The sequence below is a fragment of the Aquila chrysaetos genome, chromosome Z (genome assembly GCF_900496995.4).
Source record: "Aquila chrysaetos chrysaetos chromosome Z, bAquChr1.4, whole genome shotgun sequence".
Lineage (NCBI taxonomy): Eukaryota > Metazoa > Chordata > Aves > Accipitriformes > Accipitridae > Aquila > Aquila chrysaetos.
The window spans coordinates 58560305-58583061 of record NC_044030.1 but is presented as its reverse complement, the minus strand read 5'-3'; the positions used below and the strand labels follow the sequence as shown (position 1 = coordinate 58583061).

At 40.7% G+C, this 22757-nt stretch overlaps 1 protein-coding gene across 5 annotated transcripts in view; it reads left to right on the top strand.

The window, feature by feature from the left end:
* Nucleotides 1–22757, top strand: part of DOCK8 (dedicator of cytokinesis 8) — a 97536-nt gene that overhangs the window by 52486 nt on the left and 22293 nt on the right. For 4 of the 5 annotated variants that reach the window (XM_030005138.2, XM_030005140.2, XM_041120929.1 and 1 more), the window contains 16 exons: nt 880–981; nt 1731–1826; nt 2921–3155; nt 4096–4260; nt 6030–6205; nt 7983–8078; nt 9412–9507; nt 10320–10469; nt 12958–13071; nt 14098–14253; nt 17081–17220; nt 17814–17983; nt 19622–19767; nt 20472–20654; nt 21274–21409; nt 21999–22086. In XM_030005138.2, coding sequence (XP_029860998.1) covers nt 880–981; nt 1731–1826; nt 2921–3155; nt 4096–4260; nt 6030–6205; nt 7983–8078; nt 9412–9507; nt 10320–10469; nt 12958–13071; nt 14098–14253; nt 17081–17220; nt 17814–17983; nt 19622–19767; nt 20472–20654; nt 21274–21409; nt 21999–22086 — 2249 coding nt within the window. The remainder of the gene's footprint in view (nt 1–879; nt 982–1730; nt 1827–2920; nt 3156–4095; nt 4261–6029; nt 6206–7982; nt 8079–9411; nt 9508–10319; nt 10470–12957; nt 13072–14097; nt 14254–17080; nt 17221–17813; nt 17984–19621; nt 19768–20471; nt 20655–21273; nt 21410–21998; nt 22087–22757) is intronic. The other variant, XM_041120930.1, reaches the window with a different exon arrangement.

Genomic DNA, 22757 nt, shown 5'->3' with positions numbered 1-22757 from the left:
CTTTGATATTTTTCTTTATCAATCAGTATTTTTAACTGGATAGATTTTAAAATAAAAGGAAAGCATAGATGGTGATGATAATACTTCAGCTTTGAAAACGTCATAGTGCTATGGTCAGCAATTGAGCTCTGGGGCCAGACAAATTCTTTCCATGTGTTCCTGCTGTGAAGTTTGTATTTGTTCTTGATCCCAATACTGACAATCTTTTCAAATGGGCTTTCTTTTATAGACAGATGCAGTCCCAGCAATGTCAATGGGATTGGTAAGAAGTAAATTAGTTTGTAGTTCAGGAGCAAGACTTGACATAGGTGAGAACTTAATTTTCAAGCTTCTGTTCACCTAAATACAAAAGTTTCTGCCCTGTGACAATCAAATGCACAGCCTCTTTCAGACTTGAATAGGAGAAAAATGAAGTGTGTCCAAATACCAATACAGAGTTATGATGAGTCATTCTGGCCTTAATCCTCATGGTGACCACGACCAAGATGTTCACTTTATCCTTAGCAAAACTTTAACTCTGTTGATTTGCTTCAAAGCCAAGGACCAGTCTATTCAAGATATGTGATTTTTTAAATAAAAACATGGGCTCTACTAAATCCTTCTGGTAGGATTTATTAGAAAGATATGTGTCACACATGAAAAGCTCTGTATTTGTTTTCTTCAAAAGGGATGGTTTGTAAAGCAGTCTTGTACATTTTTCTACAGTAGCTATCAGTGAATTTAAAATGCAAAGAAATTACTGTTGAATTGGGTTAGAGCAGAGAAGCTTGGGTCAATATCTCATTTGTTGTTTTGTTGACTGTACATAACAAATTAGATAAATAGCCCTAATCATATATGGTCATGAATATTGCTGTGTTTTCTCTTCATTTGTTTCAGTGGCTGCCGATTCTATTAAATGATCGTCTTCAAACTGGACATTATTGTCTTCCTGTTGCATTGGATAAGCTGCCTGTCCACTATTCAATTCACTCTCCCGAGGTAACAAAGAAAATTATGAAAAGATAATATTTTCCTAATGTAGGAGAACAGCGTAAGTGTTTTACAAACTAACGTTGCTGTCTGCTTGTAGACAATGCCTCCTTTTTGAACTTTAAAAGGGGCAAGCTCTGGAGAAAAATGTTGTTATTATTGTCACTGGTGTTATTATTACTATTCTATGTTGTTATATTGTGTTTTTTAATGTTAGTTATCCAAGCAAATCCTTGTATAATCAGGGATACATTTATTCTGAGGGTGTCAAGTCAATAATTTGCTTTCTTCCATAGGATGATTTGTTCATTTTTTTTGTGGCTGTGTGGGAGAGGGAGGAAAAAAGGAATTAGGTGCTGCTACTAGAGCAGAAAACTGTGTCCTCTGAGTAAATATGGCAAGTAGGAAACTGTCCAGAGGGTTAAAACTGCACTGTATCACCATGGAGTGCCTTTGGAAGTGCTTTAACTGGGAACTTCCAACCTTAAAAATATCCCGTCAGAAGATGTATATTCCCACTGCCTGTGCTAGGCATCCAGCTGAAGTGCTCCACATTTCCCTGTTCAATGCACCAGGTTCTCTCCATCTAGTGTATGAGAACAAGAAGATGCCGAGCTGTGGTCCTCTGTATGGCACTGAATTTGAATATATAAAATGAAGTGAATAGTGCAAATACCCTATAGACCACTGTGTAAACAGACTTTCTGTTTGATTGTTAAAAAGAAGCTGATGATTCCCATATTTCTTTTCCATCACAGAAAGTTCCATCTCAGACACCACCTATTAAGTGGGTTGAAGGACACAAGGGTGTTTTCAATGTTGAAGTGCAAGCTGTTTCATCTGTTCACACTCAGGTAACGCATCAGAAGCAGTATACCACTGTAGTTTCAGTTCAAAGAAAATTCAGATGCCCAGGCTGACTTGGGAGGTTTATGAAGTGGAGATGTTTAAGCCCACACAGGTTTAAAAACAGCTAACAGCTATGGAAATAACCTGATAGCCTCCGTGAATGAAATCCTTTGGTGAAATGAAATCTATTGGTACAAGGGAACAAATGAGCACTCTCAGCAGCAAGTCACATCAAGCATTAGGGAGCCTGATGTCCTCTCAGCTCAGCAAGGATCTGCTTAGGCTGTGTTTGAAAGACACTGGCAGGGCACAGTGCAAGTTTCTGCAGTCTACATCTTCTGCAAGGCTAGTTCAGACGTGTCCCCATCTTCAGAGACATAGCACCTCCCCGCCTCTAGGGACAGGTTATACTGCCAGAATGCTTTAGGCAGCTCAACTGTCAATGCCATGTGGTATAGGGACACAAGCTTAGTGCTGAATGAGAACTGTATGATTCTGGTCATTTAAATGTGATAGGAAATTGGAGCTTTGCCCGCCTTATTGGGATACTGGTTTGAGGCAGAGCAGCTTTATTTTGTTTCTGCTGCTTTACCGTGTCTCCTACCCATCATCCCATTCTAGTTAACCCTGGTAGCTATGTCCTAACAACTGGAGACCCTGTGTCTGAAGCAGGTCCATCACCACTGGTAGCATGCTTTCTAAATACAAGTAGGGCATACCCATTAGGCACATAACTAGTATGTAGCTGGAACTTAGGTGTGGGTGGCAGAGGGACTATAGACCTGTGGAGTGACAGACTTTTATCAGGGAGAGGGAAGAGTATTTTCATGAAATGAAGCAATCACTTTAGTGAGGGCTTTAACTTTTCTGCTTTTAATCTGATCTAACTAGAGTCTGAATTTAAGCCAGATGAAAAGGAACAAACAAAAGGCTGTGACAGCTGGTTTACAAATTGATTTCTAGGGCTAGCTACCACTGCCAGCCAGAAGGGTGAATGTATTTTCTCTGATCCCATCAGGTTGGACAATCAGGCTTTGCTCAGCTAGCAGCAGCCTGAACTATAAAGACTTTGTTAACTATGAGTGCACTGTATTTGCAGGACAATCACCTGGAGAAGTTCTTCACTTTGTGCCATTCTCTAGAAAGTCAAGTGACATTCCCCATTCGACTGATGGACCAGAAGATAACTGAGGCTACACTGGAACATGAATTGAAACTCAGCATTATCTGTTTGAATTCTTCACGCCTTGAACCTCTTGTCTTGTTTTTACATTTGGTACTCGATAAACTTTTCCAGCTTGCTGTACAGCCCATGGTCATAGCTGGCCAGACAGGTATTTACTGGTGCATGGCCTTGGAGCGGTCGTGCAAGCAACCTAGAAATATAGGGGAAATGATTGCTAAATATCCAGGCTCAGATTTAGTATTTGGGGTAGTCCAAAAGAGTTGTGCTTCTCAAGACACAGTTTCACTGCACAATTTTATCAGGTTTAACTGAGTTGCTGCCCTCTCTCCTTTTCCCCCTGCATATAAGACTCTCAGGCTCTGGTTGGGAGGTACCTTAAATTGTAGTAGTTCACTTATCTGGAAATATAGGTCAGAAAGTGGGTTGTGGTTTAACTTTGTTTGGAATTCAATTATTTTGCAAGGAAAACACCAGAAAGTCACTTATCCTACAGCTGGCATTGCTGACTGCACCATATCCGCTGCTCAAATATCTTTAGACAGAATTGAGTGAGCACAAAACAGAAAGGGTATAGTAATGCACACAGATTGTTCTGTTACTGAGGCTGTCAGTTGCCCACCACATGTTAACTCTGGAGGGAAGGCATACTTGGAAACAGTGGTGTAGTTTCTTTCCTATCTCATTTTGGTAATTAACACTTGTCATCCACTGTAATATTTGTGGAAAAGCCTGCTAGCTTGTATTTGTGTGTCAGCTGGAGAGTAACGGGTCTTAGTGTTCTTCAAGTAGGTATTTTATAGGAAATTGTGTGAAGGCTGCTGGAAATTGTTAGTAACAATTCTGGTCTGCTTTTATGTAGCATGAAATGATGGAGTAGCAGTGATTGGGTTGAAACTCAGTGGATCTACTGAAGAGTGGTTATTGGCCTATGTAGACTTTGGGTCTGGTCAGGTATAGCAATTGCTGTCTAGAGCTCTGAATTTGTTAAGAACTGAATTAAAGCATGTAGGATTAGTTGGTGGTGGCACAAAGAATGCCCTCACCTAAACCGTTCAGTGCTGAGACTATTTCTTGCCTTTGTTTCACAGCCAACTTCTCACAGTTTGCCTTTGAATCTGTGGTTGCAATAGTGAACAGTCTTCACAACAGCAAAGACCTGAGCAAAGACCAGCACGGGAGGAACTGCCTCCTGGCTTCTTATGTCTACTATGTATTTCGTCTGCCAGATCCTCAAAGAGAAGTAGTCAAAGCAGGTAATATTGGTGCAAGGGTTGCTAAAGTACTCTTTTTTCTTGATACATGGCATTCAGCATGGTGCTTCTGCGAGGAGGACTTAGGGCACTGGCCTATGAAATAGCAAACACAACTTCTCAGACCCAGACTGCATACCATTTAAGCACAGCACTGTTCAGATATTTTGTTTTTCTCAGAGGAAGGTCAGGGATCTCAGAGCTGCACAGAGCAACATGGACTTGCCCCACATAATCTCTTATCTCCCATTCATTTACGATGCATGGTTGAGGTGGGAGGACTCCACAGCTATATGCAACACTGTAGCTTCATGAAGATGAAAGTGAGAGACATCTCCTAAACTGAGGCTTTCTTTAGAGGATTTTCCTCCAGAAATTAAAATGACCTTAAGATGCCAATTTCTTACTGGCCTGTACATCAGTAATCTACTTTCCATGCAAACTCACTTGCTGCCAAGTGGCATAGGGCCAAGCTCTGCAAATTTCTCCATCGCATTAGGGATGTCATCAGAGGATAAAACCCTGTAAATTGGCCAGCAGGTTGAGGGAGGTGATCCTTCTCCACTACTCAGCACTGGTGAGGCTGCACCTCGAGTGCTGTGTCTAGTTCTGGGGTCCTCAGTACAAGAGAGATGTGAACATACTGGAGAGAGACCAGCCAAGGGCAATGAAGGTGATGAAGGGACTGGAGCATCTCTCCAGTGAGGAAAGGCTGAGAGAGCTGGGACTGTTCAGCCTGGAGAAGAGAAGGCTCAAGGAGGATCTTCAGCATATACAAAGACCTGAAGGGAGGGTGCAAAGAAGACAGAGCCAGGCTGTTTCCAGTGGTGCCCAGAGGCAATGGGCACAACATGAAACACAGGAGGTTCCCTCAGAACATCAAGAAACACTTTTTTCTGTGAGGGTGACTGAGCACTGGCACAGGTTGCCCAAAGAGGTGGTAGAGCATCTCACCCTGGAGATTTTAGGAAGCCATCTGGACATGGTCCTGGGCAGCTGGCTTTAGGTGGCCCTGCTTGAGCAGGAGGGTGGACCAGATGACCTCCAGAGGTCCCTGCCAACCTCAACCATTCTGTTACTCTGCTGCAGTCCATTGTCCTAAAGCCTATAGAATTCATTTGATCAATTGCTATATATTAACTGGCTGACCACCAAACAGTTGTGATGTGGGAACTAAAGATAGGTATGCCCTTTTCTCTTTCAAATATTCATTTAAATCCCCCTTGAGGGACATTTAAACTGATGTTAGTATGTGCTAAAATCTCTGAGCTCGCCTATGCTTGGAAATTCTTTATCCTGGAAAAATAAGGTCCATGGGGAAGCTGAAGACATTAGGTAATTATTTAGTGAAGTTCCTGCTGGCCACTCTCTGCTTCCTTGGATACTTTGAACCTGGTGGTAAATGTTACGTGTTGGAGGTGATATTTTGTGTTTAGGCCTGTGAATCTTGTCTTAATCTACAGCAAATTAAAAAGAGCTGAGCGAAAGAAGAAAGAGCTATTGTAATACTGCTGCTGCTCAGGTAGCCATGTTAAATCTGTTGTTACTGCTTGTGCAATCACCTGTGAGCTGTTGAGTCGGAAAACATCTGCACCTTGTCATTCAATGCCTGTGTAATTTGTTAATTAAGCAGTTGATGGTGAGATTTTCAGGAGCTTTATGGTATTCAAAATGCTGATGCTGTAACAGCACTGAGCAAAGCTGGCTTGAATCTGAGGTTTGTCTCATACATGTGTACTTTAGTCTTAGTTCAGACATCTCCCTATGGGCAGGTGCAGGCAGCAGTACCATTTTGACAGAGTCTCGTTATTACACGTTTGGACGCACTTCCGCAGTGTCTGTTGGGAGTAAACTCCTGCAGAGCCGAGTGATAAGCTGCAGCAATCCTGACATCGCTGTTACACCAACTGCTACTGATGAGGAGGTCAAAAACATCATGTCATCCAAGGTAAGAGAACAAAGTCAAATACCTGGAGAATTGTACGGGCCAAAACCTAATAATCTAGGTTTGTTCTTTAAGGTTTGGATTTACTTCTTGTAAATGTGCTGTATGTATCACCAGAAGCATTTGTTGTTTATCTGATGTGGTATAGGCATACATTAAATCCCTTTGCTAAATTCTGATGTCTCTTATCAGTGAAGAGAGCAAGAGGTAAGAAATCTGTCTCTTGTGTGAGGCTTAGACACTCCATAGAGGGATTTGCTTTTTTGACATGCCTCACTCTCCTGTTCTTGACATTTAAGTTCTGTTCATGTCTGGTGATGTGGGCTGGTCCAGGTTACACAGAGTCAGTGTGAGAAAAGACTACTATTGATTACACTGGGAACAGATTCACTTTCTGAAAGGGGTGAAAGATTCCTCAGAAGGGAAATAGTTTTCCTAAAATGCACTGATAATTTATTCTTACTCCTTTTAACTCTTTTTCCTTTTTTTCTTTTTTTTTTTTTTTTAAATCACAGAGCCTGTTTGGTGCTAAATAGTTTCCTGTTAAAAAAAAAAAAAGTAAGCAATTTATATGACAGCAGTCCCATGTTTTTATACTGGCTATAGTACAGATGCCATGTGCATATTTTGTAACTGGGTCTTTCCAAATACTTAATTCAACCACAGAGTGAAACACAAACTTCCTCTGTCTTTCCCATCCACAACTACATATGCCACCAACAGCTTGCAGGATAGAAAGCATAATGACAGCAGAGAAGCAGGATTTTTCCTCCCTGATTGGCATCTAGTGCTTGCGGGTCTAACAGCATTCCAGGCCCATCTCAGAGCTTTATGAGGATGGCTGTGCTTGGCTCTCTGGGGAAACCAAAATCTGGAGTTCCCCATTCAGCAGGAGCAGGGAAGCTGTGCTTCTGACAAAAGCAGGATTTTTCGCCTGGTCCTAGCTGCAGCCCTAGCAGAGCTCTACAGCAGCATGTCTGCTGAGCTCTGAACTATATCCTCCCTCTCTTTTCTTTGAGCGTTACATATGTAAAATACTGCTTCTCAAGCAGGTTATTTTCAGAAACATTTTGAAGTCTTTTCTCCATTGACCAACCACATGCTTTTCCAGTTAAAGTGAAGGGGTGCTTGTCTTCAGCAAATTAAACCAGAACTAGTAAGATGCACAGGCTTTGCCAATCTGTTTGATTTGTTTATATGGGCATATGTATTCATCCATAGCAATTTTTAATAATGTAGATTTGAACTTAATAGCTTTATGAATTTTACTGTAATGTGCTGTGTCCTAAAAAAAAACAGAGCTCAAGGCATTTTTTTTCCCCCAAATTAATGCAAAAGTAAAATGTTTGATATTACAGCTTCACCACATTGATAAATGTAGCAGTTGACACTTGGCTGCTGCCATTTCACTGCCTTTTAAATTGGCATTACTTTTAATGGAAGAAAGACTCCCCTATGCTCGTTAATTTCGGATGTAGAGCCACCGGATAAACAGTTACCGTTGACGGTGAATTGCAGCGCTTCCAAAAGACAGCTGCAGTGCTGAAATTGGGCACGTGATGGCAGTGTTGGCATTTGCACGCTCCTGCGGCTGCTGCATTCAGGTGGTCCTTGGCCTCCACTGGGAAGGGGAATGGGGAGAAAGAAGGTGAAGAGCTATTTAGGTGAACATCTGTGCATACCTTCCAAAAAACCCACCGGTGCTGATTTCTTCTCTGTTAATTAGCTTAAGTTATGTATTAACTTACTAGTTTGTATTTCTTCTGGCTATGCCTCCCAGCCTATGGATCACAGCTCCAGTCGGATGTCTTTCTACGTTGAAGGAACAAATGACATGCCAAGCATTTGTGCAAGCCCAAGACCATCCAATAAAAAGGTAGCCTACCACTAAGTGTGAGGGAGCACAGTAACAGAGCCTGGAGCTTCGTGAGGCAGTGCTGGTAGTTAGTGCTACTAAACGAGGAGAAGGGAGAGAGAGAATAAAGTAACAACCAGTTTTATCGAACAAGGAGTTAGTGACAGAATATTGAATCAGTGGGTGACTATTACCCAAACTTTTCTGGCTGTGCTCTAGAATCTTTAGATTCTTTTTCCAAGACAGATTTAGACAAGTAGCAGCGTGTCTGGATCCTCCCTTTGCTCTCTTTCTCAAGGTGTTAGGGCCTCTCTCTTTTTCCACTTCTGTTTACCCTTGGATACCTGCCTTTACATGTTACAGTAAACTGCATTCAGAAATGTTTGCCATCTCTTTCTTCTGTAAAGAATATTTTTCTTTTCCCCCTTTTGTAGCTTTTAGAACCAAGAAATTCCCTCTATCTTGAGTATGTATTCCCAAGTAGCTTTTTAACAACATAGAAGATACCATATCACTTAGATAATTTTTCCAGAGCTGGGTCTTGTGTTTAGCATTGATCAGCAGCAGTGGCTTTGGATGAAGAAGCAGGGGAGAAACCCTGCAATAAGCAATTCAGAATCTGAGTTACAGTTAAGAAACTCTCCTTTCTTACTCCTGTTTATTGGTCTGTTTATTGGTCTGATTTCTGCCAAAAAGCATAGAGATTTATACCCAGTCTGAATATTGGATGGCTTTATATGTCCTATTCAATGTAAATATGCTTAGGAGTTTCATTAGCTTTATTGTTTGTGTCAGGTATAGAAAATAGATATTGCAATAAATTTTTAGTCCAGATTTGAGTTTCCTTAAAGTTCAGGTTATTGGGATTGGGTGTCTTATGGTCAGATCTCACTGCAAAGAGTATTGTCTCCAGCCACAAACCTATGTACAAGTTCTGCTGTGGTTATTGCTGTGTCCTTCTCTCACACCACAGAGACAATCTTACTTCTACCTTCTCTCAAAAACATGGATATGCTAAATGGAAACAATTAGTGGGGAGTGGGGAACATGACTGCTCCCTGTCATGCACAGAGCCAATGGCCTGAGGATAGACCAAAGGCATTTCCCTAGTTTAGTTATCTGGGGTTCTGGATCCACAGAAAAATGGGTTCCAAAGTCTGTTTGCCATCAACATTCTTCATACATCATTTTGGTCAAATCTGCCTTCTGATCCTACAGGGATGTCCATACATTCCTATCCAGCTGCTGACTCTCCAGTATGGGGGAGTTTCCCACAGGGAAGAGGGGGGATGTTCAACCTGGGAGATGAGTTGATTGAAGAGTTATTTCCCAACACTCTGTGTTTATTATTTAGCATTTCCACGAGGAGCTGGCACTGCAGATGGTCGTCAGCACGGGTATGGTGAGAGAATCTGTCTTCAAGTATGCCTGGTTCTTCTTTGAGCTCCTGGTAAGATTTGATAGTGCCATTTAGTAAGTTAATGCTGAAATGTAGCAGGTACTCCAGGCACAGATTTAGATCTGTGGTGATATCTTCAGTTACTCAGCCCCAGTGTGAAAAGGAAAGGTCCCAAATAATGGAAGTACAACTAAAGAATTCTCCGTATTCGTACCCATTTCCCACTGACAGCCTGTCGTGGCAAAGTCCTGCATGAAGTACATGCACAGTGGTCCACAGCTTGCAGAAGGCTGAAAGACAGACATCAAACTGAGCACACCCTTTCCTGTGAATACCTGTTCCTGTCTCTTCCACTTTGTTAACAACATGGGAGCAGTGACAAGGCTCCCCAAATTCAATTTCACAGATGTGAAAATGAGGTGATGGATGTCAGTGGCAAAAACATACTGATTTCCACTGGCAGCGTATAAGCAACCCAACATCTGGTCAAAAAATAAGAATTAATTCCAGAAGTGGCACTCCCTGTGTGTCATCATGAAGGGCAAAAGTTGCAAATAGCAGCATTTCAGAGCTGCAGAGGCAAGGGACTGGGGAGGGTGGTTCTGATTTCAGGTGCTGAGAGTAGCCAACTGCGTGGATGTGAACAGGAATCAATATCTGTCTGTGTTCAAGTCTCAGGCTCTCTGTTGTTGTTGCCAGTACATGTAGGATTTATCACAGCAGCTCTGAGAAGATGAGAGTGATTACATTCAAGGAAAAACAAGTAGGAAATCTTATTCCCATGGACTAACAAAGCAGTAGTTTTACCTCCAGTTTTGGCATTTTTTTTTAATTTTTTTTCTTTTTTTTTTTTTTCTTTGCAGATAAAGAGTATGGCTCAGTATGTTCACAACATAGAGAAGCAAGACAACCCACGAAGAAGCCGGTTCTCCGATCGCTTCAAAGATGATATTACCACCATAGTTAGTGTGGTTACTTCAGAGATTGCTGCGCTTTTAGTCAAACCACAGAAGGTAAATGCATGAAATAAGCACCATGGATCCTTGCTACTCAGCCTGTGTTACGCTGAGCAGTGTTTAATCCCACTTCACCTTCAGCAGTGTCACTAGAATTAAGCCAAAACTGCAGCAGTATTCTCTCATGGACCTTAAGTAAGAGTGAGGGGTGTTGCAAGGGCTAGCCTTGTGCTCCCCTGTCAGACAGTTTGTTTTTATTCAGCTCAGCTCCCCAGCCTGCTTCTTGCTGTGGCTGCAGGGTGCAGGGAGGGAACCCCTTTTCCCATCAACAGGAAAGACTGGACACCCCTTTTCAGTGGCAGTGATGCTTTATGCCAGGTTAGCCAGGGCATCAAACTGCAGCCAAAGCAGGGCTTATTCCTTTTATCCCCCTTTCCTGTTACCTTTGTTTGTACTGCACAGTGTTTTATTCCACATTTGACTACTTTGACAGCAGTGGGCTATGCAAGATGAAGGCAGTATTCCTCCTGACTGTTGCAAAATCTAGCCATGAGTGATCTAACCCAGATCTCTCTAAAGAGGCACTGGCCACTTGAAAATTAAAGACAAGAAATAAGCCCTAAGTCTCATGAAATTCTTTATCCTGATATGTTTTAACAAGTTGTACTGATATAATGGATTATAAAGTTGAAAGGATCACAAAATGTAATCTATATTTTAACATTGATAGTCAGCTTACATCACTGATGTCACTCTGCACTAGCCAATAGACAAAGTTAAGGCCACATCTGTGTATCTACACGCTGGATGACTGTTGTTTGTTCAGTTGTTGCAACCGGCATGTTTTCATGCCTCCGAGCTGGCAAATGCACTGTGCTAGCCCAGCAGTGTGCTCTGCCACAGGGCAGACCAGGCTGGACAGCTGGCCTGCCACATCGCTTTTCAGCCAGCTCAGTTTCCTGATCCACTTCATGTGTCCTCCACTGTGCTGTTGAGGAGCAGAAACTGGGAAAGGGCTGAGACCAGATGACTGAGGGCAGAGAATGGCAGAAGTGATTGTCATTGTCCATCAAAAAGTTTTTCCTGAAGCTTTACCCTTTGCTTGATCTTTGGTGTGCTTCCATGATAGCCATGTGCAGAGAAATTGTTTCCATGGAAATGTTTACTTAAGGTGTCAGTGACTTCTTTTTTTTTAAATACGTGTGTAATAAAATTTTGTAACATTAAAAATGTTTTAACAAAACTGTAGGTTTTGCCAAGAGATTAGTATTTTATGGCTTCCTCCTGAGAAATACACAGGTTTTTATGGGCTGTTAATTCAATTCAGTTTTGATAGAGTGAGTGTATAGAACCTGATTATGTGTGAAAAACCCACTGCGGTGTTTGCAGAATTAGGGCGATTGGTTAGTTGTACAGAGCAGCAGTAGGTAATGTGTGTCTGATTTTTAAATCCAAGCAGTAATAATCTATGTTTCAATACATGGTTGAGCATGTCAGATTGCCCTGAAATTCTACAGTGATGTGTGGCATATTTTAGCCTACCCAGTAAGGTAGTGGAAAACTAATTTATTCTTCACAGCAGAAACTGTTTTGCTGTGTAAATTCCACATTGCAGGAAATATATGTATATATATTCCTGAACAGCTTCAAAAAGGTTGAAAAATTAAAAATGAAATTGTAACCACCCTGAGGTGCTGCACACCTGTTCTCACTAGTCAGAGACAGGAATAGGGGCAACATTTTTCTCAGTCATCTCCTCTGTCAGTCTTGAGTGAATCCACCTGAGGACTCGGAGAATTACATGTGTGCAGATCCCTCAGGCACCTCCACAAATTCCTCTTGGTGAACTACATATGCTACTGAGATTTTATGATTTAAATTGGTGTGTTTGAAGTAACTGTAGCCTTATTTAGAGGGCACGTGGAGTTCTTTGTGATTTTTACTTGGGGGCTGCGTATCTCTGTTAATCAGGCCAATTGTAAGCATGCAAGAGCTTAGCTGCTGAACGGTAAAACACACAGATTTATCTTACCAGTATTTTTTTACTATCAGTTTTACACTTAAAATTTCTAAACAAAATACTTGGCATTCCATCAGCAGAGCGAGTGCAGATTTTTATTAATATATTAAAACAATATTTTATGGTTTAAGTACCTAAACCAGCATTCTCTAATGTTAAAGGTTCAATTTTTTTTTAAAATGGCATATGCAGGATTGCACCCCATAGGGAGTTCAGAACAGGTCTCAAATTCCATTTCATTGTTGTCAGCCCAAAGATTTGCATAGATAAACTTGCTCATTCATCCTGTGATATTCTTCTGTGAAAACCACAACAGTTGAAATAATTTACAGGAGTGATTCTGTATAATTTTAACAAGATTACATAAATTGGAGAACTGAAACGATCTTGTCCAGTATGTTCCATGCCATGGTTCTGGGAGCTGTTCCCTACACTATTTTTTAATGATTCTGAAAAGTCTTCCACCTTTGTATAAGTTTCATACATTGTAACTGCAGTTCTTCTTTTCATCCCTTTTTTTAAAAGGAAAATGAACAAGCAGAAAAGATTAATATCAGCCTGGCGTTTTTCTTGTATGATCTTCTTTCTTTAATGGACCGAGGATTTGTGTTTAATCTCATCAAACATTACTGCAATCAGGTAGGCACCATGCATGATTGGTATTGCATTTGGCTTATGGCCAGTCCACTGTTCTGTTCTGTTTGATTCATTTATCCATCAAGATCCTTTGAACTGTGTTAAAGGGCCAGGTAAATTTCCTGTTTCCTCTTGCATATGCAGAGACTTTAAACCTTTCTGATCTGTGGTCTGCAGAAAAAAATTGAGTGTAGGTTAAGACTCTTTTAGAAATGTCATACCTTGCACTACTGCAGAGCATCCATGGAGCCACTTTTCTTCCCTTACTTTTTAACATCCCTTAGCAGCAGGGTCTGCAGACCATACAGAGCAGCTTTTGGTCTCTGACTCTTCCAGTGCTGTGAGGATGTATTTAGATTTGGGGGATTCAGTCAAAATGAACCATGTCCGTCTTCTTGCTTTACAAGCCTCCCAAAATTAAAAATAAATGATGATGCAGGATGTTGTTATGAAATTATTTGTTGCATTTGAAGGGGAAAGTTTTCCTTCTGTTTTGTGACCTGATATACCTACTGTAGTTTTTCAGCCAAAGGAAGGCCCTCTGTCAGCTGATGGTAGGTAAGAGAGCACAAGATGGCTACCACCTCAGTTTCTTATAGTACGTACAATACTTCACTGATGTCATTGTTAATATGAAGAGAGATGACAAGACCACTGATGCTCCGTGTTGCCTAGTAGGACTTTTTATGAGTTTGCCACAGACTCAGCAGAGTTTTGTTTGGTTTTAATCTTTGTGTTATGCAAAAGGGAAAAAATACTGTGTTTTTCTTTGGGGAGGAAAAAAAAAAACAATTTATTGTCTCTTGGGAAGTTGGTAACTCGGCCAGAGAGGGGGCAGAGAGACACCACCACTGTGAAACAAAGAGCAGCTAATGGGTGGAAACTAGTTAGGTACAGGGAACCAGTGAGCATTTTAATGCATGCTGGGCTATTTGTCTATTTCTGTTTCAGGAAGCAGGATATTTCACTGCATGGTAGTTTAAATAGTGCATGCCCATCACATGACACTTCTTTGGTTTGCTTTTCTAGCTCTCAAACAAGCTGAGTTCACTCTCCACCCTGATTTCCATGAGACTGGAGTTCCTGAGAATTCTCTGCAGCCATGAGCATTACCTCAATCTGAACCTCTTCTTCATGACCTCCATGTCTGCTCCAGCATCCCCCTCCCCCTCCTTATCCTCCCAGGTGGGCATCCATTAGATGATATTGCATGAACGTCACATGAAGCACACATGTAGAGAAAGACTTACATTGCTCTGTATTCAGATACTTAGGTTAGAATTAGCCACGGTTGGATCAGGGAGAATAACTTCCCTCTTGAAAGAAAAGGGGCAGAAGAATAAAGATTAAGGGAGTACTACTGCAAAATTGCATCTACATAAGTTTAAACTTAACGTGACACAGATATGTGCCCCTCTAGAAAAATGAAAACAGAAAATTACTGTTAAGGTAGACATACAAGGTCTAAAAGGAACATGGCTCTGAAGGCAAACTTACAGGCGCACCTGTATCCCATCCATACACAACCACAAATATGTATTTCAGTATTTGTTTTGGAGAATTATGGCATGCAGCAGTGCGCAGCAAACTTTCTGTGTGTTTGCATTCTAGCTGACCTTCTTGGTCTCCAAGTGGGTGTAGATGCTACCACTATGTAAACTAGTGACTAAAACACTGCAATTTTCAATATCCTGGAATGATGGATTTCTGTTGAGCCTTAGTGTTTTTCAGAGCAGGATTGTCATGCTTTCCTTTTCAAATAGCAGCATTCTTTGTTCTGGATTCCTCCCCACCCCAGTGGTGCAGATGATGCTATCACTATGCCAATGATTTCTCTGTATTTTCTGGACAGTGTTTTCCCTTTTATTTGAACTTTATGATTTTTCTGCATGGAAACACTCAGGTATCCTGAGTAGACCTCTCCACACAACTTTGTGAATGCCCCTCCTCATCACTTCTCATTTCTCCCAGGATGTCATTCCCAGTACATGCACATTTTTCCCAGATACTGATACTGACACTGACACAGCTCTAGACTTCCTGAATGTCAGGACCTTCCATGCATCATCCTGGGTATGGAGTTCACAAATGCATTCAGTAAAGAAATTTTTGGCTGTCATGCCACACACTATTTTGCCAGTGTTGTGCTCTTCTCCTCTACATTCTACTTAGATGGTAACTTGCATTTACCATGGGGTATACCCCCTGACAAAGGGTGCTGGCCTGCCTGTTTTCCACCTCAGTGATCTTGCAGAGGTCAGAACTGGGATGAAGCATTTCAGTGCAGTGCCCCATAATTGCCACAGCCCTTGGAAGCAGGGGGATGGAATTGAAGCCAAGAATGGTGGGAGGTATAAAAACACTCTGAGTAACAGATTCATGGTAACTTTTTCAAATTCATGGTAACTTTTTCAAGTGTCATTGCCAAGGAATTAGTTGGATGCTAAGATGTGCTGCATCTCAAACCTTAAGGGTTCTGACAGGTCAATGATAGCAAATAGTATTTCCTTGAAGTTTTTCCTGGTCTTAAAAGCAAAACATGAAGGTCTTAGAGTCAGGATTTCCCAGTAGTTTTGCTTAATGCTAATCCTGAATGCCAAAGAACTAGAAATGGGACTCTTCTGCTTATGGGGGAAAAAAGAAGTCAGCATAGCTCTTGCAACTAGTTCTAGCAAGCATAGGTCTTGCAACTAGTTCTAGCAAGTCAGAGCTGGGCAGACACCAGTTTAATCATTCTTTCCTTCAAGCAACATCATCAACCCTTTTTCTTCTTTAGGAGTAACCTATGAAGTGCAACCTGTGCAAATCAATAAGGCTTTTGTGGCCCTTGGATGATTTAATACATTAGCTGACCACGCTTGCAGTAATTTTCATCTGTCTGCAGGAGGGCTGCCCAGCTAGAGTTAGATTTTCAGTAAGAAATGTGGCCGTGTGAATAAATCTTTTGGAATTCTTGGAGAGAAGCCAAATTCACTTAACTGGGTGCTCTACACTTTAACGTTATTCCATACAAACATAGTACAGCCAATGCCTGTCTCCTTGAGGCCAAAATGGGAGTGGGCTTAAGTACGTGGATCCAAAATATGGGGCTGCTCAGATACATGAGTTTCATTTGACCCAATATGCTGGAAGACAGCTGCCACAGTGTGGTATACTGCTGCTTCATGTGTTTGTTTTCTGGGACTATTCCCAGGTGACTGATAGAAATATTGGGAGAGAATATTGAAGAATATAAATTAAAAGCAAAATTTGGACTCATAAACCCCAGTAGCTGCACTAGGGAGTAGAGTCTAAGACTTATGCTCACCCGATCAGGGGACAAAAACATTCCAGATGACCTGTGGCACAGACCTGTGATTGGAGAATCTAAGAAGTTCACAACACATATATAGCAGCAACTTTCCATTCCTGAGCTGGCTGTATATCAGTCATAGCCATAAGTTACAGCAGTTTGAAGGCTGCTCTAAATTATGCCAGCTGCCAGCAAGCTCAGCCAAGGATTTCCAGGGTGAAAGGAAACACTGTTCACACATCTTTCCTGACCTTACTTCCATGCTAGACATCATGGATGCTGAAGAAGGCACAGTGCAGAGCTTCTGACACCAAGGTCCCTCTTAATGTAGGGGCAGCTTCTTGCTGTATGATGCCCAATGGCTACTCTGCAATAGTAAGAACGATGCAAAGAGTTATAAACATGGAGAAAATTCTGACTTGGTGTCCTGTCAAAACTAATGAATACAGGGTAGAATTTTACATCTCAAAAAATGTCAAACGAGTTGCTCACACAGAATGGAAAGAATGAGATTGCATCCTAGCAAACAACTCATTTGAAACTAGATGCTTTTTATTTCACACACAGGTGTTTTTCTCCAAAATGTCCAACCTTCTTTCAAAGTCTGTGCTTTTCCTCTGGTAGAGATTTTCCATTTGCTACATGGACTGTAACTACGGCCTCTTTAAGAAGCTTTTATTTCAATGATCATTCTTAAACACTTCTAATATACTTCTGCAGAACTCTAGCTCCTGCTCTAGTTTCCAGGACCAGAAAATCGCTGGTATGTTTGACCTCTCAGCTGAATACCGTCAGCAGCACTTTCTGACCGGCTTACTTTTCACTGAATTGGCAGCAGCGCTGGATGCAGACAGCGAGGGGTGGGTATCCCAATCTGTAGATTTTAGAATGGGATCGAGTCACATTATTACTCTTGGCAAGGTCATAGTTCTATTCCAGGGCAGTCTTGTTTCCCCCACTCTTTCAGTGAGTCACTCTAACATAGCAATAACCCAGTCATTGTTTTATCTGCAGTATGTTGGTCCCAGTGAATAAAAATATACTATTTGTTGCAGTACTGTTGGCTAGATACACGAATTGAGAACACAACATTTCAGTTGCTCGTCTCTCTAAAACACCTCTTCCTTTGTCTGAACTTAAGCGTTTAGCTAAACTTTGGTGAGAATCTGATGCTTTTCTTTAAGCACCTCTCTTCACCATACTGAATTTTTATGGGAAGTTTGAAAAACGTGGGTGCTCTTTGATTGTGGTGAAGTGGCTTGGAGATTTAAGATAGCTATCTCTTGCAGGGAACATGAGTCTCTGCTCAGAATGGAAGAGATTATCTAATTAATATTGGTGTATTAACTTGTTTCTTTTACTTGTTTGTTTACTTGTTTCTTTCCACTCTGTTTCTTAAATCTTTGATTTATAAATAATTTGTGGAGCTTATGGATGGGTTTTGTGTTAACAGGATTAGCAAGGTGCAAAAAAAGGCTGTCAGTGCTATCCTTAGCCTGCTGAGTTCCCATGACCTAGACCCACGTTGCTCCAAAAAAGAGGTGAAGATTAAAATTGCAGCTCTCTACCTCCCTTTGGTTGGTATCATTTTGGATTCACTGCCGCAACTCCATGATTTTACAAGTAAGACCTTTCTGCCTTTGTATTTTTCAGCTTCTCAGAGTGACTTGTCTAAACAATCTATCAAACATAAAACAGATTGTGCTAAGTGCAGAAATTCCACACAGTCTAGTAAGGTTGAATATTTCTTTTACTTAGAAGTAAACTGGATTTTTAAAGACAGGAAAAACATCAGTGTCCTCACTTCATGAGCAAATGATAGACTAGAGATGTATCTGTAAGTACTCCTGCCTATCTCTTTAGTGTAAATATTATGATCCTGCAAATAAAGCCTGCAAGATCTGCGAGAAATATTGACATATAGATAGGTTTAACAGACAGTAGAGAAGAAAACAAGAGTGATACTGACATTGTGTTGCATCACAATTAAAGAAATTGGATTGTATTCTTTCTATCTTTTTCTATTGCTCTGTAGTGCTATTAACAGGATACCAAAATTAATCTCAGGCAGATGTAGTCATCACATAGGAGACATATTTTTGTCATCTATTATAACTATAAACTTTGCTCTACATTATCAAGCCTTTTAAAACAACATTATGTAGGCTGTTTTCTTGCATTTTGCTACATGTGTGTTCATATAATACTGCTAAAAGCAGCTATTTCACATCTTTTTGTAGGATAGTAGATCTCTGCTACTTGGAAAACTACATTTCACTTCCATAAATAAAATAAAGGCTATAAAGAAAAAAAGGTATAATCTTTGAAGAATATACTTTTGTCACTGGTTCTGAAAATATTTTGCATTTAGAAGTCTGGACAAAAAACTTAATACTATAAAGGTACTATTTAGCACTTTCAGTCTAATAGGATGAAAGCATTTATTATACATTGGCTAATCAGATCTCACCCCATTCTTGTAATCTAAGTGTTATCCTTATGCCACAGATGAAAAAGAGACATTATGAGGAAGCCCAGGTGTCCCAGTATGGCTTGGTTTTAGAGTGTCTTTCTTTCTGAGTATCTGTCACAAGAGGCTGTTGACCTCGTTCTGAACACACTGGGACGGGCTGGTCACTCAGCTTGTCTGAAAAACATGACTTGCAAAACACAAAATGGACACTCAGAATCAGAGGAGATTTTTACAAAACTTAGGTATAAACAACTTTATTTGCTGAAAGTGATGTCAAGAACTAGCAGGAAATAGAAGCAGCCTGAAATTAAACTTATTCTTTAGTCAGCAGGCAATACTGGCTCTGTCAGGTGTTAGCAGACTTACATACTTTGTTGAATATCACCAAATCCGTGTATGGCTTTTGCATTGATCGTCTCACCTGAAATGGACTGGAACTGGGTGGTTCCAAGTCTTATGAAGCACTGCTTAGCTTTGGACTTCATGAGCAAACCTCATGTTTGCTACTGCCTTTGCTTTTAATTTAGGTTTTCTGAATACCCGGAGCTTATTGGACACATCTTCTTTCCCTGTGTTAATTTGAACAATTTGGCAGCCTTTGCAGATGGCTGCAATCTGTCTTGCTAATGCTGCACCTCTTTCACTGCTTGGTACATCAGCCAGACCAGCAGTCTCAGGGATGGAGGTGCCAATTGTTTTGTTATATTACAGCCCAATGGAAGACTGTGACAAGTGAGCAGCAACAACTGGATTGCTCCTGAAGTTCTAATAGGATATTTCAAATCTAGTTTCAGATGCCCGCAGCGGAAAGGGACGCACAGGAAACCCAGAAGAAGAACAAGAGTCTACAGGTGCAATCAATCAAAACGTGGCCCTTGCCATTGCAGGGAATCAATTCAACCTCAGGAGCTCTGGAACATCTCTGCTGTCCCTAGTATGTCCAGTAGTCTGCCAGTGTCCTTTCTGGTATCTGTTTTCCTCTTTCTTTGTTTTCTCCTTTTATCCTTTCTTGCCACTAATAACTGCAGTAATGAAAAACTGCATTCTTGTTTCCTCCAGCCCCAAAGAATGCCTCATATTCCTCCTGTCATCTCCTCTTCTCTTCTAGTCATTTAATTACTCCTTTACCATAGGTAGTTCCACTTTTTCTCCCACATGCCTATTTCCATTGCCACACCCAACCTAGTCTCATTTCCAGATCAGCAAATGCCACTATGATTCCCTCACTGCCTCCCAGTCTCACCTGAATCCAAGACCCTTCTTTTTTTCTCTCTCTCTCTTCCTTCATGGTTGTTTTTATCTTCTATACAATTTGGCTGACACAACTGCATGGCAAGAGGGGACTAAAGAGTTATAGAATCTTTTTCTGCATTATTCTAAGGAAATTAAAATACAAGCATCTAGCAAAAAATGCTCTTGTGCCTCTTTCTGTCTTTCACTTGCATAGAACCGGTCCTGTCACTAATTACACACACATACATTCAAAAAATACAATCAGTATAACCTGGAAGAGGTTAAACTTACTGAAGTCCAGTCCTGAGATTTGATTTCACTGAAATTTAAATAACATTATTTCACCTGAATGACCTCCCTCTTCTTTTTCTTCCTTCAACTAACGTTTACTTTATCTGCTCCTAGCCCTACAGACAGAGTGCCACCTTAGGTCCTGATACTACTCGCAACCTTTTGATCTGTTTCCTCTGGATCATGAAAAATGCTGATCAGAATCTAATACAGAAATGGATTGCAGACCTTCCATCCATGCAGTTGAACAGGATTTTAGACCTCCTCTTCATTTGTGTCTCATGCTTTGAGTACAAGGTAAGCGAAACATGGCCTGATTTTGTTGGTTTAATTTTTTTTTTCCTTACCTTCTGGCTGTCCAGGGGAAATTTGTTACTGAGAGTTGTTAAATTAGCTCTTGTCTAATCTATGCTACAAATGGACAAATTAATTCAGATAAAATGACACTAGCCTTCAAGCAAAATGCAGCCAAAACCTTTGAGGAAGTCCTATGAAGTTGGCTTAAGTTGTTTTCTTATTTTCCTTTTTCTGGGGATTTGAGGGCTATTTTTGGCGGGCAATATATTGACAGCTCCTGTAAGTTCTGGAGAGGACACTAAGGATGACCCTTTAGTTAAGTGCTGGGACTGAACATCAGGACTCCCCTCTCTGACAGGGTCTGTCTGAAATGTATCAAAGAACCTTCTCTCTGAACTTTAATTTCTCTCTCTGTAGCACTGAGCTATATATCTGTGTTTATCAGCAGTACATATACTACCTCTTTCCTCATCTGCAACATTTAATTAGCCTTTATATATTAGTCAACCATATTCGTTGCTTTCTGCCCCCTCTGCAGATCTCTCCTGTTGTGTCTGGTTCTGAAGATGTAATTTGGACTCATGTCCATTGGTGCTGATTGCTTTGACTTTACTTTCAGGGCAAACAAAGCTCAGATAAAGTTAGCACTCAAGTACTCCAGAAGTCACGAGACGTTAAGGCCCGATTAGAAGAGGCGTTACTGAGAGGTGAAGGAGCCAGAGGAGAAATGATGAAGCGCTGCAGAATACCAGCTGGTACTTCACACCCCTCTCCCCCCATGTCTTTTGAAAAGATCTCAAGAGGTTGTAGACATAAATGAGTTTGTTGGGTTTTATGCACTCCCCTCATTTTCATCCTTATATTTTTCACCCACAGTCCTTTCCCTTGCAGACCTTTCTTGATTTTGCTGTGGATAAAAATATTACTAGCTTTCAACTATCCAAGGTGTGGCTGGGACTGAGCTCTTCTCAGGTGAAGACTATGAGGCCAGCTAAGTTTTAAGACATTCTGAAAAATTGTGTTAGTGTCTAATCAAGAGCCAAGAAATGGTGTCAAAACTATCAGTAAGAACAAATTGTTCATAGCAAAAAAGGTTGTTTCATTTAATAAATGGAATAATTTGTGTTTTCATCTTTGAAGACATTAAGCAAGCTAATGTTCTAAAAATCCTAGATGAGAAAAATGATGGGGTCCTGTCCTTTTACTAGAGCCCTGAGGCTGTAAAGTTAAATGGTTTTAGTTCTGACAGGCTGCTACAGACATGTATCTCCTTCTTTCAGTGAGCTATCAAACTTCAGGTGTCCCCTTTTGCTTTAATCTCACTGATATATGTTGCACTTTTAGGGAATGACAGATCAGCGGGACTAAATGAAAACCTGCGCTGGAGAAAGGAGCAGACTCACTGGCGGCAGGCAAATGAGAGACAAGATAAGTAAGTCATTTAATAAATATATATTGCTTTTATTAAAACCAAGGTCTTTGGTTTTTTTACATTTTGTTCTTTCCCCTAGGATGTTTTAATACAAAGTCAGCAGTTTCAATCCTTTCTCTCTTCTGTCAAAGAGAAAAATAGAAAATGTTTATGTAGCAAAAGTATCCAACTGTTGGTATGACACAACAAAGAGATCACAAATACTTGAATGAGAAGTTTAAATAGTTATTTACACATTTTTTTCCTTCTTATTAGCAATGTAGTAAACACTAGCTACTGATACAAGTTGTATCAAATACTCTACAGAGGCTTGCTACAACATTTATTTTGGTGTTGCTATGGCTCCTCACTGTAACAGTACTGTGGTATAAGTTTTGCCATATGAAATCAGTTGAGCTGGGTTTGATGTACTATGTTAAAATTGAGAAGTGTTATTTGCAGGAGTAGGGGAACATGATTCTGTAGTGAATATTTTTCTTGTTGCAGGTTTTAAGTTATGATGTCTCAGTACATTTCACCTTAGCAGCATTGTATGGGTAGTAGACAAGTCAATGTCTAGATTTATGGAAAACTGTATTTTCAGGAATGATTTGTGTTACTAACAGCATTTTCATATGCTATGTGCTTAGTTTCTTTAAGTGTGGAGCTTGTTGTTTTTCCCTAAAGGAGAT